Source organism: Vulpes vulpes, chromosome 16, assembly GCF_048418805.1.
Source record: "Vulpes vulpes isolate BD-2025 chromosome 16, VulVul3, whole genome shotgun sequence".
Lineage (NCBI taxonomy): Eukaryota > Metazoa > Chordata > Mammalia > Carnivora > Canidae > Vulpes > Vulpes vulpes.
The window spans coordinates 20,572,982-20,585,042 of record NC_132795.1 but is presented as its reverse complement, the minus strand read 5'-3'; the positions used below and the strand labels follow the sequence as shown (position 1 = coordinate 20,585,042).

The following is a 12,061-nucleotide window of genomic DNA, read 5'->3' as shown; positions in this document are numbered from 1 at the left end:
TGCCCAATTGTTCTAACACAGTGTGTTGAAAAACGAGGATAGCTCTTTTTTGTAGTGCATTCAGTTTGACTATTTTTCATTGCTAACTTCTAATTACACATTAGTTTCTAATTTCTAAAAGGAGAATTCTAAAGGAGAATATGGACTGGTACTATTTCTGTTGTTTGGAAATCTTGTATTAAGATTTTCTTTGTGGACAACTTTTGTGACTACTTGGTATGTGTTTGAAAGGACAAGTATTTGCTACTGGGAGGAAATTCTGTTAGAGTTTGTCACTTGTGCCACTTCGATCTTTCAGTTTTCTACTCGGTCTACTAGATTTTTTATTTTCAAAGAAAGGCGTGTGGAAGTTTCCTGTTATTTTCAGGGCAGATAGGTTTTCTGAGTTCTCTTAAATTCTTTTTTAAAGTTTAAATTCTTCTAATACTTTATTTTCTTTGAAGAACACAAATGTGGGGGCGCCCGGGTAGCTCATTCAGCTAAGTGACCGACTCTTGATACCAGCTCAGGTCTTGATCTCAGGGTTGTGAGTTCCACATTCGGCTACACACTGGGTGCCGGGCATGGAGCCTACTTAAAAAACAAAACAGAACAACACAAACAGTGTTGTGTTGCTTCTCTGATTTGGTTTCTTTTCCTGGTTGATGTGCCTGTGGTGTGTCATTTCCTGTTCCTCCTTCACTCACTCTCTTACACTAACCTTAAACCCAAGAACAAACTGATGTATTTTAACAGTAGTTTCATTTACACAGAGAATATCTGCATACATCCTTCTTACCATATTACAAGGAAAGGGCAACTCTATTTCCTCACTTCTTTACCCCCTGGTTCTAGTTTTCTCCTTTATTCCCCGGAAGAAACTTTTGAATTTGATATGTCTCTTCCCAGAACCTTGTTACCTTTTTATTTTCTGCTTTTGCATATGTATCTGCAACCACTGAAAATCTCGTATTGCTTTGAGTAATTTTTAAAAATAAACATATTTTTAACAAATATTGTAATGACTTTTTCTACTTTTTTTTTTTTACTGTCATAATAACACATCTTGGATAGCTATCATTTTTATTTCAGAAGATGGAGTGGATTTTCTTAACTGCTGCACAATATTCTGTAGTACGACTATACCTTAGTTTAATCAGCCATTTCTATATTGATGGAATTTGGGATGTTTCCAGTTGTTCAGGGTTGCACATTGTGTGGTGACAGTCCATGCGCATAGTCTGTTTAGTACATGTGTGTTTCTATGGAATGTGATTTAAGGAATGAACCTGCTAGTTTGCCCCCTTTGATGTCCAGTAGGTTTTGCTTGCTACATTTTGAACATATGTCATTAGGTGATAGCCACATATTTAAGATGTCTTTTCTAAATAAAAGTATTTTCATGATAATTGGTTGCTTTTGTGAAAGATGTAGGCTCTGCAGCCTTTGAGAGCCCCATACAAAGTGTATCTTTCAAGTGTATCTTTCAAAGTGTATCTAAACAATGATGTATGCTCTAGATTAAAAGGGGAATAAAAGGTTTTGTTCCATAATTCGGCTTCTAAGAGGGAAATAATCAGAGATATGCACAGGATATGTGAAAAAGCTTCTCAATATTATATTATTTTTAAGAGTAAAGGAATTAAAAATCCCTTAAAATAAATTTTGCTATATTTGCATGCTGGAGATCAAGAAATATTAAAAATGTGCCAAAGAAGAATATTTAATGGTAGGGGTAAATGTTTGTTCTAAATATTAAGGGGGGAAAAATAGTTGTACACACCTGGATATGCAGCCTGATTCTAATTTTTATATGAATGCATCTTTGCATGCACATGCATGTGTGTGTGGTGTATGATAATGATAACTGAGACCATGTTATAATTTACTGTATTTTCAATTTTCATACACACAAAAAAACACTGCTTCTATAATCAGAGTGGGCAAGGGAGAGGGAAGGTGTTTTTTTGTTTGTCTTTTTTAAAGGTTTTATTTATTTATTCATGAGAGACACAGAGGCAGAAACAAAGGCAGAGGGAAAAGCAGGCTCTCTGTGGGGAGCCCAATGCAGGACTCCATCCCAGGACCCCCAGATCTTGTCCTGAGCCACAGGAAGATGCTCAACCACTGAGTCACCCAGGTGCCCAGGAACGTGTTTTAAAAGGAAAAACTACAAATTTCAAAGTCTTTCAGGGTACTTTTTGAAAATATTAAAATTTAACCTTTATGTGCAAATCAAAAATATTTTTATTTACTTATTTATTTATTTACTTACTTATTTATTTATTTGTTTAGAGAGATAGAGCCATGTGTGCAGGGGAGGGTCGGGGTGGGGAGGGACAGAGGGAGAGGGAGAGAGAATCTTAAGCAGGCTCCACTTCCAGCACGGAGTTTGACGCAGGGCTCAGTCTTGTGACCCTGAGATCATCACCTCAGCTGAAATCAAGAGTCAAACTCTTAACTGACTGAGCCAACCGGGTGCCCCTCAAATATTTCTATTTTAACATTGGATATAGAAAATACATAAGTCCTGGTTCACTTGATCATTACCTCAAGTAATAGAATCAGGATTTGTGTTTTCATCCAAAAAATGTTAGCCAGTGCAGGGAACTGCCTCTAGAGGCAGGTGATCCTGAGGCCTTTGGGGTATAACACTGTGGCATGTCTTCCCAGCACCATTGTTTCAGTCAGATCCCATTATTTCTCTGGCCTCTAGTCCTTTTGGCCTATCCTCCACACATATTTTTAAATTTTAATTTAAATTTTTTAAAAAATATTTTACTTATTCATTTGAGAGAGAGAGAGAGAGAGAGAGCAGGGAGAGGGAGAGAGAGCGAGCACGTGTGCGGTGGGGAGGAGCTGAGAGGAAAGGGAGAAACAGGCTCCATGCTGGGCAGGAAGCCTGATGCAGGGCTCTACCCCAGACCCTGAGGTCATGACCTGAGCAACAGGCAGATGCTCAACTGACTGAGTCACCCAGGCATCCACTTTTTTTTTAAAGGGGTTTATGTATTTATTTGAGAGAGCCAGGTCACACAAGAGAGAGCATGAGTGGGAGGAGGGGCAGAAGGAACTGGAGAAGCAGGCTTCCTGCTGAGCAGGGAGACAACCAGGACCCCAGGATCATGACCTGAGTGAAAGGCAGATGCTTAACCCACTGAGCCACCAGGCGCCCCTATCCTCCACACTTTTCATGTTAATCCCAAACTGGATGACATTACAGTCCTTTCTGAGTTCCCCATCACCTCTAGGGTAAAGCCTGAGCCTTTGCCCTACAGCATGAGGCCCTTTGTAATGGTTCCTGGCTACAGCTTCATCCCTATTGCCACCACTTTCCCTCCCAGACACTCATGGTTACTTTGTTGGGCAAATTGTGCCTGCCTGAGTTGACTTGAACATTCTCGCCTCCATCTTCCACATACATTTTTTCCCACCTCCTTCCCAAAGGTGCCTGCCATCCAGGAGGCCCTTTCCCCTGGCTATATTCCTACTGTGCCCTGGTTAACTCTCGAACCATTGGCTAATTTGTATATCCACCTTCCAAAATAGTGAGCTACTTGAGAGCAGAAACCTGTCCTATTTGTTTTGTTTTTTGTTTTGTTTCTTCCCTGTGTCCTCAGTAAGACATCTGGTGTAGTAGAGATAACAGCACTTGATGAAGGAATAGACCAGTAAATGGTACTTCTCTTCCTCGTCTGAACATAATATTGTGTTTTGACCTAGGTTAACAACTACCTCGTCCTGATACTTGACCAACATGGATTTCAGCAAATGTCTCTACAATATTGGGGAACAGCTGGACAGTGACGAACTGGCCTCCCTCAAATTCCTGAGCTTGGACTACATCCCACAGAAGAAGCAGGAGCCCATCAAGGATCCCTTGATGTTATTCCAGAGACTCCAGGAAAAGAGAATGTTGGAGGAAAGCAACCTGTTCTTTTTGAAGGAGCTGCTTTTCCGAATTAATAGACTGGATCTGCTGATGACCTACCTGGACACCAGCAAGGAAGACATGCAGCAGGAGCTTCAGATACCAGGCAGAGCCCAGATCTCTGCCTACAGGTGGGGAGGACCTCCACGGTTCAGGCACTGGGAGGCGTGGGTGCAGCGGACAGGTGTCTGTGGGCAGGGCTGCTTGCGGCTGTCTGTGTGGTATGACTTTGGAAGTTCCTTGAAGATGTCCCACCAGGGCCAGATAGAGAAATTTAGAGACCTTGTATATAATTCAGTAAAAAAGTGAAGCCAGAAAATTAAAAAAAAAAAGTGTTTCCAAAGTGCAACGTTACCTGTAGGTGTGCTAAAATTAGAACAGTCGTCTGCTGGATGTTCTCTCTGTCTACCCTTCTGTTGCCTCTGCTTGGTTGATGTCTACACCGCATGCTTACTTTGCTTATTTCTGGATGAAGCATTGCCCCTGCTTACCTGAAATCCCCCTCCACCTGCTTGTGGATGACTATGGAAACGCTCAGCGGGGTTTTAGGCTTTTATTTCACAATGAAAAACTTGCATCACAGTGTCCTCCAGAGAGAGGGATGTGCGGCCAGTATCCTGGACCAGCCAGGCTGGACCCCACAAGGACTGCCGAGCCCTGGGGCCCAGCTGCTGCCAGGAGAATGGTGGTAACTTCAGTCGTCTGTCCTGCCCAACACCTTGCAGCTGGGTCTCTCCCTGCCTGTGGGATAGCGGGTACCCAGGGGTGATAACAAGTCATGTTCTGTTACGTTTTTATGAATTGGTAACAGATTTCTTTGTGTGTGTGTGTGTGTGTGTGTATGTGTGTGTGTGCAAAAAGGTGATTTTATTAAAATATGGGCAGAAGGGGCTGCATGGGGTGAGTGATCATATATATAGGTAATAGACTTTAAAAACAGAAACACATTACCAACTTCTGTCTTTCAACATGCCCTGTTATCAGATACTCCCTAAAGTTATTTTTAGCTTCCCTTCTGAAAACTTCTACTCAAGCCTTAGCTGTGGCCCATTTCACCCGTCTCTTCTTTCTTGTCAATAATGATGGCATGTGTTTGACAGTGAGTCCTCACAGCCAGGGCTGAAAGCCACTATCCTCTACTTTTGTGGCCTATTTTTTTAAAAAAGATTTTTTTTATTTATTCATGAGAGACACAGAGAGAGAGAGAGAGAGAGAGAGAGAGAGAGGCAGAGACACAGGCAGAGGGAGAAGCAGGCTCCATGCAGGGAGCCTGACGTGGGACTCCATCCTGGGTCTCCAGGATCAGGCCCTGGGCTGAAGGCAGCGCCAAACTGCTGAGCCACCCAGGCTACCCTAGTGTGGCCTATTTGTGAATATAAATGTCTCTACCATGTTAAGCTGCCCAGTTTGTGGGACATTGTTATGGCAGCCTTAGGAAGCTCATACACCCAGGACATCTCTTTTGCCACTTAAAATCAAAATTCTCAAGAAGCTCTAAGTAGAGAAACATATGATAAAGAACATGCCAAATCTTGGGTCTCTGAGACTATGGGCCAGGACATTCACAAATGTTTTTGTGTTGTTATTTTCCTTTACATAATAGTGGAAGGTTTGCTAACTTATTGAACTTTGCTTTGCTCCTTCAACAAATGTATCTCAAGAACTTATCATAGATGAAAAAATAATAATGCCTGTTGTGTATTGAACACTTAGCATGTTGCCAGTTGGCTTCAACACGTCAGATAAACTTGTTCGTATTATTCTTAATATGTCCCAGTGGTATATAGTATTATCTACAAGTTTACAGATGAGGGAAAAGAGCACATAACACATCTAAAGTCACACGGCTCTGAGATGATGGAATCAGAGTTCCGAAATCAGTCTAGGCCCTCTGCACTTACACACTTCACCTCCTGACCCCCTGGGCTTATGGAAACAAAAAGGGCACGAACCCTCCTCTCAAGGGGCTCAGAGGGCTTCCAAAGCAGACAATTACAACATGTGTGTAAACTTTCTGGGGATACAAGGCACCGTGGGGTGAATGCATTCTCAAGCATACTCGGGCGGGACTCAAGCTTAGTGGGTGACTCTGTGTCTGAGGATGGACAAGGGAATGGGGATGTGAAAGCATAGATAAAGGTGGGGACAGGACAGCTGGGTGTGTTTGGGGAGTGGAGGGGGACTGGTGGTGAGGAGTCGCTAGAGAAGCTGAGGGGGTAGGCTGGACTCGCTGCACAGAGGTCTGTATTCCAGAACCGAGTGTTGAGCCTTCCTGTGGAAGTTGACAGCTAGGAGAGCGCTAACAAGTTTTAATCAAGGAAGTGATGATCCAGTTTGCATGTTGAAAAGTATAATTTCCAAAATAAAACTTTCCTTTTTTTTCTACCGCAATAAGTGACTTTATAGTGGAGGACCAAAGAAAACAAAATTCATCTCACTGAAATTAACTGTGTGGCATAGTCAGTGGAACTGCAAATTCTGTTAAGGGTGGAGCATTGGGGCATGAGTCAGTAGTCTGTTATGTCCCTGCAGCAGCCTCTTTCCAAAGATTCAACTCATAAAGTATGTCATTAGCTGTCTTTAAGGAGTGGTGACTAGAATCAAGTTTCCACTGCAACTCCTTTTGTCAAATGGGAAATTATCTGAGAAGCCATTTCTAAAGTGTCTCCATTTCCCACCACAGGGTCATGCTTTTTCAGATTTCAGAAGATGTAAGCAAATTGGAATTGAAATCCTTTAAGTTTCTCTTGAGCCGGGAGATCTCCAGATGTAAATTGGATGATGATTTGGTAAGCCCTGGTGATGTTTCACCAAGATCTGGTCCTGAGGTTGAGCCAGTCAGTGGGGACTGCTGTGACTGGAGAGAGGGCTGGTCCAGTAAAAGCAACCTGGACTCTCACTTTTTAACTAGGGGAAAGGAAAATGTTGTTGGGCAGCAGTGTTGCAGATACAATTCCTTTGTATACTGTGAAGTACTGCTCACATTAATTATCAGGAGCAGGGCAGAGTCAGTAGCTCGGAAAGAAGACTGGTGGTAGAAGCATAGCCCAATGTGGGGAAGGACTGTGGTGAGCTGGAGACATCTTCCCACTTCTGTAGTCTCTGAAACCACCTGGGACCTGGAACTCTGTATGTGTGCATGTGCGTGTGCATGCGTGTGCGTGCATGTGAACATGGGACTGGAGGTGAATCAGGGACCAGAGGCAGTGTCAGGAGAGACGCAGCTCCCAGGGCTGTCACTATGGGGACCAGGCTACCTTGTCTCAGCCATGCACCTCAAGCTGTTTCACAACTTCACCTAATGGTGTCCATGGCTGATTTCAGCACAGGGCTTGGGGCCTGGGTGACACCTGATGTCACTTTTCCTCTACCTTCTCATTTCTGTCTTCTTGGGCCATACAACACAGAATTGCTTCTCTAGTGCTCTACTGGCTTTATAAGATCTACTGGGATGTCCTGTCAGGAGGGTTAGTTTGGGAAACTAGAGTGGGCCCTCTGTTTGGAGAAAGTAGAATGAAAGAAAGAAAGAAAGAAAGAAAGAAAGAAAGAAAGAAAGAAAGAAAGAAAGAAAGAAAGAAAGAAAGAAAACCTAATCTAAAAACCAGTATGTCTCATCCAGTCTTCCAACTTTACTTCTCTTCCTTCTAGAACTTGCTTGATATTTTCATAGAGATGGAGAAGAGGGTCATTCTAGGGGAAAGAAATTTGGACACCCTGAAAAGAATCTGTGACCAAATCAACAAAAGCCTGCTGAAGAAAATCACAGATTATGAAGAATTAAACAGAGGTAGAAATAACTTGACTACTGTGAATTAGCAAAATGTATTCTTAAATGGACAGATCCCTCTATGTCACAATTATTTCTAATCAAATGTTTCTTTTTTAATTCAGAGCAAACAATGAACCTTCAAAGAAGTCTAGATGAAATTTCAAATGGTAATATGAAATATGTTTTTAAGACTTATTCAGTTAATTTATTATCAGATACCCCCATTGCTTCCTCTCCCCACAACCTTCTATCACGCCCACATCTTAATGGACGTGATACCTACTACCAAGTAGGCGGCTTGGTGCCTACTTGTTGTCACTCTCTACATGTTGAAAGATATACAACTATTGTCAAAAGACGTAGGCCTTCATCCCCAGGCTGACAAGTTTAAAATAGGTGAAGAGTTAGTAAAACAATTTTTATTCTGTGGACTGCAAGGATATTATGTTTAAGGTAGTCCATGAATTTTCATTTTAAAGGGGACCTTATGGTATCCTTGGTGCTATGTGTTTCTTTACCAAAATACCCTCCCTTCTATGTCTCATTCCAGATATGTCTCAGTTGCCTATAAGGGAGGGATCCGTGAAGATATTGCCAATGTCGGACTCTCTAGGAGAACAGGACTATGAATCAGAGGTGTGTAGAAATTCAGACTCCTTTTTCTCTTTGGATTGCAGATTCTAGTTCTTGTATTCCTTAGCTTTCAAGTTTCCAGATAAACTAGTAAGAGGCAGATGCTTCCTGGAAATTTTGAGAACTATAGAAAATTTTCACAAACAGACAAATTTAAAATGTGATTTTCTTAAGTTTTAAAAGTAACAAGCATTAAAATTTTATTTTAAATCCAAAGACAAAGGCATTGGAATAGTTGGAGGGCTGAGGAATCGAGAAGCCTCCTGGCAACCCTTTCAGCATCTGGCCTGCTGAAGCGGGAGAAGGCTTTGGGAGAAAAGCGTAGTGGGACTGGGAAAAGCAAAGCCTTTTCTTTTAGGGTGACATTTCAAAACTGTTTCTCTGTCCTGATTTAGGGGTAAGCAACAAATACTCATGATCTAGCCGTCTCTATGTTCTCATCTCAATGAGCTGGGGAAAGAATCGCCTTTCTAGACATAATCATTTGGGTTTATTAACCGTCAAAGATTCACCAACCACATTGTGATTCATTAGCCCTTTTTACTTCCTCTCTGTGGCAGGAAGCAGAGGAAAACCTGAATGCTACCAGTCCAGGGGGAGACTTGAAATTAAACTGAGAGAGACCAGTTATGAGTGGGCTCCTGAGCAAATCACCAGACCTACCTAGCCCTGAAAAATCGAGGATTGACCAAAGTCACGTCGCACTTTGCAAATAGTAAAGCACTCTACTGAGTGTTCATGTCCCCACTGAACAGCTAACCGTCCTGAGTGCCAGAAAGATTAGGTAATTGCACAAAGTCTTAAGATTATTAAGTAGTTGAACCAGGAATTTGAGCCTTTAGTGTGGAGCCCTTTTCTCTACCTTGAGGAGTTGCATGGGTTTCCCAGTAAATGCTGAGTATCTCAGCATTGAAACAACCCTGGGAAAGCCAGGACACAGGATACTGTAACCTGCAGTTAGGCAAGACCTGCCTGGCTAGTACAATCTCTCTCTTTCAGTCCCTGTGGTCCTGAGAGCCAAATTAAGTCATTGGCTTTCAAAATCCTCAGACCGTACGATGTCATGTGTGAAGGGCAGGCCCTGGGCTGTTAGCCTAGAAACATAGATGAGTTGACTAGATGGCCCGTGGAAGCATGAGGTGACAATAGGCAGCCCAGAGACAGCATTAAGACATTCATCCATTCAGCATTTTCCTGATTGAATGCTCACAAATTAATACATTCTAGTTCCTGGCACAGCTGTTAGTTGTCTTGAGCAGAAACAAGAACAAATGGTGAAGATATGTTATGATGACAACAGTGTTAATGTATGTGCAAAGTGCTCAAGAGGCCCAAGTACTGGGACACTGATTTTACACACAACTGTGGGGCAGAAATGTGGGGATTCCATGTCAAAGGAACAGGTGGAAACTAATTCACCAGAGAAATAATGTCAAGTTGGGGTAGGGCCATGGAAAGTACACTTGTGTCCCTGTTTGGCTAAGAGGACAGCCTCACTTCTTACTAGGGAGTTATTTGTTCACATCCCAAGTGTTTGACTCACAGAGTCAGCTCTTGGGTTGGATTTTTGTTTTCCAGACATCAGACAAAGTTTACCGAATGAAAAGCAAACCTCGAGGATATTGTTTGATCTTCAACAATTATGATTTTAGTGTAGCACGGAGGGAAGTGCCCAAACTTCAGAGCATTAAGGATAGGAATGGAACAGACTTGGATGCAGGTACAGTAGAACCCTGAAAAGAAGTGAAATATTTATAATATATAAGTTTTTTTAATCAAAAGGTGAGAACAAAAATTGTACCAACAGGGCCTCATATTTCAGAAAAAAATGAATGTAATCGTATTTCCTTGTGGAAATGACAAACATTTTTATATATTTTCTTCTTTTGTTTTATTAACTACTTTTTAAACCAAAGTAATGTATATAAGACAAAATATCAAGTCTTATTAAAAGGCTTATAATAAAAAGCAGCAACAATAAGCTTTGCCTTTAATTCAACTTAATGAATAGTGCTTCTGTAGAATGTATTAAGTATTAGGAGAAAACATTGCCTTGGGACCAAGACCACATATAGAAGTTGCATTTACAAAGTTGGATAGATGAAATTGCGAATCTTTAATAGAAATAGCATTTCCAAATATTAAACTAGCCAGATATTCTTTTGCTCAGCCTATTTAGGAGGAACAACTTATAAGAGAACTTTTAAGAACTTGCAAGTTAAATGAAAACTTATGAGAACATAAATTAAATGAGAAAAGAATTTGCAACAGGTGAACATGGAAATGGCTACTACTAAAAGTAATAAATAGAAATAATCCAACCCAACAAATGGATTTTTGAAAATGGTGTTTATGAATCATAACATTAAGAAATGATTTATTTTTTTAACTGAATAAAATTTAGAATATTAGTGTAGGTTGATTTTAATCACCAAGACTCTGCTAATGGTCTCTGTTAACAGTTTATTCAAGCAAATTTATTCTAAGATTTCCAAAGCCACAGAGCTTAAGTCCATTTACTATATCAGTCCTTATTATACACCTTGGCATTGAAGAAAAGATTTCAGACCTTTGATTTCCATTCATTTACTATTAAAACAATTTTTTTGAGAGAGACAGAGAGAAAGAGAGAGAGGCATGCAAGCTGTGTGTGTGTGTGTGTGTGTGTGTGTGTGTGTGTGTGTGAGGGGTCAAAGGGAGACGGACAGAGAGAATCTTGAGCAGACTCCACATCCAGTGTGGAAACCAATGCAGGGCTTCATGTCATGACTCTGGGATCATGACCTGAACTGAAATCAAGAGTTGGACACTTAACCGACTGAGCCACCCAAGCTTTTCACTATTAAAAACATTCTTATTAAAATAATATTTGATTGTATTTGGCCTTTTGGTCAAAGGGTAGGTACAGAGTTGCAGAAAAATCTAGACATCTAATGTGCAACATTATTATAGTTAATAATACTGTATTGAATACTAGAAATATGCTAAGTGTTCTCATCAACATACACACACACACACACACACACAAAGGGTAATTAAGTATGTGAGATGTTATTAGCTTGACTGTGGTAATCACTTCACTGTGTATATACAATTTTTAGGTAAAGAAATGAGTCAGGCACCTTGAAAATGTTGAAAGGTTTTGACTAGATCTTAGAGAACTTGGGCAAAAATAAGCTTATGCATATAGAAAACAAACCAATGAAAAAATACAGCAATTACTAATTCCAGGAAAGACAAAAAATTTAATAAGGAAGGAAACATAATTGAAGAATATTGTGTTTACATAGTACTATTGATTCAACTAAAATTTGTGAACAATATAAGAGCATCAAATGCTCATCCTCCATAATAGAAACTCAATACAAGTCTAAAATTTCACATGATGAGATGAGCACTGGGCATTATATTATATTTTGGCAAATTGAATTTAAATAAAATTAAATCTGAAACACATGGGTGGCTCAGTGGTTGAGCGTCTATCTTTGGCTGAAGTCATGATCCTGGAATCCTGAGATGAAGTCCCATATCAGGGTCCCCACCGGGAGCCTGCTTCTCCCTCTGCCTATGTCTCTGCCTCTGTGTGTGTGTGTCTCATGATTAAAAAAAATCTTTTAAAAAATTAAATTAAATTCTCTATGGAAAAAAAAGTCTAAAATGTATAAATAAATACCGGATTTTTCAAACGTTCATATCTTGTTTTTTTTTTTATTTAAAGATTTATTTATTTGAGAGAGAGAGCACGAGGA

The 12,061-nt window shown here is 40.6% G+C and overlaps 1 protein-coding gene across 13 annotated transcripts in view; it reads left to right on the top strand.

The window, feature by feature from the left end:
* Positions 1-12,061, top strand: part of CASP8 (caspase 8) — a 41,508-nt gene that overhangs the window by 25,156 nt on the left and 4,291 nt on the right. For 11 of the 13 annotated variants that reach the window (XM_026002545.2, XM_072741017.1, XM_072741021.1 and 8 more), the window contains 6 exons: positions 3,703-4,041; positions 6,594-6,699; positions 7,559-7,697; positions 7,802-7,846; positions 8,230-8,315; positions 9,891-10,032. In XM_026002545.2, the coding sequence (XP_025858330.1) occupies positions 3,737-4,041; positions 6,594-6,699; positions 7,559-7,697; positions 7,802-7,846; positions 8,230-8,315; positions 9,891-10,032 (823 nt within the window). In that variant the 5' untranslated portion in view covers positions 3,703-3,736. The remainder of the gene's footprint in view (positions 1-3,702; positions 4,042-6,593; positions 6,700-7,558; positions 7,698-7,801; positions 7,847-8,229; positions 8,316-9,890; positions 10,033-12,061) is intronic. The other 2 variants (XR_011997717.1, XR_011997716.1) reach the window with 1 other exon arrangement.